The sequence below is a fragment of the Chrysochloris asiatica genome, unplaced genomic scaffold (assembly GCF_000296735.1).
Source record: "Chrysochloris asiatica unplaced genomic scaffold, ChrAsi1.0 scaffold00024, whole genome shotgun sequence".
Lineage (NCBI taxonomy): Eukaryota > Metazoa > Chordata > Mammalia > Afrosoricida > Chrysochloridae > Chrysochloris > Chrysochloris asiatica.
The window spans coordinates 19,405,370-19,406,791 of record NW_006408542.1 but is presented as its reverse complement, the minus strand read 5'-3'; the positions used below and the strand labels follow the sequence as shown (position 1 = coordinate 19,406,791).

The 1,422-nt window shown below is 45.9% G+C and overlaps 1 protein-coding gene across 1 annotated transcript in view; it reads right to left on the bottom strand.

The window, feature by feature from the left end:
• Window positions 1-749, bottom strand: part of TMEM247 (transmembrane protein 247) — a 4,663-nt gene extending 3,914 nt beyond the window's left edge. Inside the window, exon 1 of the mRNA XM_006839468.1 lies at window positions 633-749. Within this exon, the coding sequence (XP_006839531.1) occupies window positions 633-749 (117 nt within the window). The remainder of the gene's footprint in view (window positions 1-632) is intronic.
• Between the last annotated feature and the right edge of the window lie 673 nt (window positions 750-1,422).

Below are 1,422 nucleotides of genomic sequence, written 5' to 3'. Positions count from 1 at the left end.
CTGCCCAAGCTACATAGGAAGCTTATCGTGAATTGTAAAGATGTAGTCACAGGTATGGTGTCTTAAAGGTATAAAGTGGAGGCACTTGGAAGTTGAGGTAGAAGTCTGTCTTCCTAATTTCACATCACCCTACCCCCTACCTAACATTGAGACCAGTTAGACACAGGGTTCTTTCGGGAGCTAATAGCAAGAAAGACACCCAGGGCCTCTGTGGTGCTGTGGGTTAATAGGATGGACTACAAGGTCGGTTGGAATGCAAGGTCAGCGGTTCAAGCTCACCAGCCTCCTTGGAAACCCTATACAGGCTCGCTCTAGCTAGGCTAGTTGTGAGTGGGAAAGAGTCCACGGCATTTAACAACATGTTGAGAGACCAACAAAGGGTGATGGGAGGAACAGGGTCCCATGCATGGAGGAAAGGGAGGTAGATGAGAGAGACCAAGACCAGCAACAAGTGATTTCCCAAGCTTGTGAAGGGCTACCTGGTTCCTGACTACAGTTTGGGTGCCAGTTACAGGCATGGGTGCAAGATACCTGCTTTTCTTGGCAGCAGTCTGTTATCTCATAGCATTCAGCACCTATCACAAGCCTCCAGTGTACCCCTCCTCTCCTGAATGAATAGATGCCCTCCTTACCGAAGAAGCCTTTGACTTGGCTTCCGAAATGGGATCACTAGGCACGATCTTGGGGAAGGTTGGGCAGCTTTCTCCTGCCCCCCGGGCTTCCATTATTTCCCTGTCCTCAGTTGTCATTCAGGAGACCACCGTGCTGCTGATGGGGGCCAAAGGACATCTTTTAAGGTACTAACACTTGGCCTCACCAGACACCATCACAATCCCCTGACCTCATAATAACCCACATTCGGCTAACTGCTAGGGTCTCTTTGACAGGGGTGTGACACATTTGAGGTGCTGTTACTACTAAGAGCTGCTAAGAGGCCCTTTCCTTCCTCCAGGGACTAGAAAACTAGAATTCCATTCGTTGAAATCAATTCCCTTGGGTTCCTCTTTTAAATGCAAATTGCATTGGGAAGAGCTACAATTAGCTCCACACCCCCCCCTGGTTATTTATATGCCCTATTTGGATAGAATAGAGTTAAGGGGACCAGAAAAAGTAGTAAAGGGCTAGAGAATATACTACGCCATCTTCAGTTTTGTGAAAATCACAGCAAAACATTTTTGGTAGTTGGAGGCAGTGCTGTATTGCAGAAAGAAAAAGAACTGTTCTTTCTAGCTGTGTGGTCTAGGGAATATTTTACCTCTTTAATGCTCAGCACAATACTTTAAAAATTAGGATAATTATTTAGCCACTTCCCTAAAGTCCCTGGGTAGCACAAACGGTATGTACTTATTTACTAACCTAAAGGTTGGTGGTTCAAATCTACGCAGTGTCACTTTAGAAGAAACACTAGTGATTTGCTTTTGT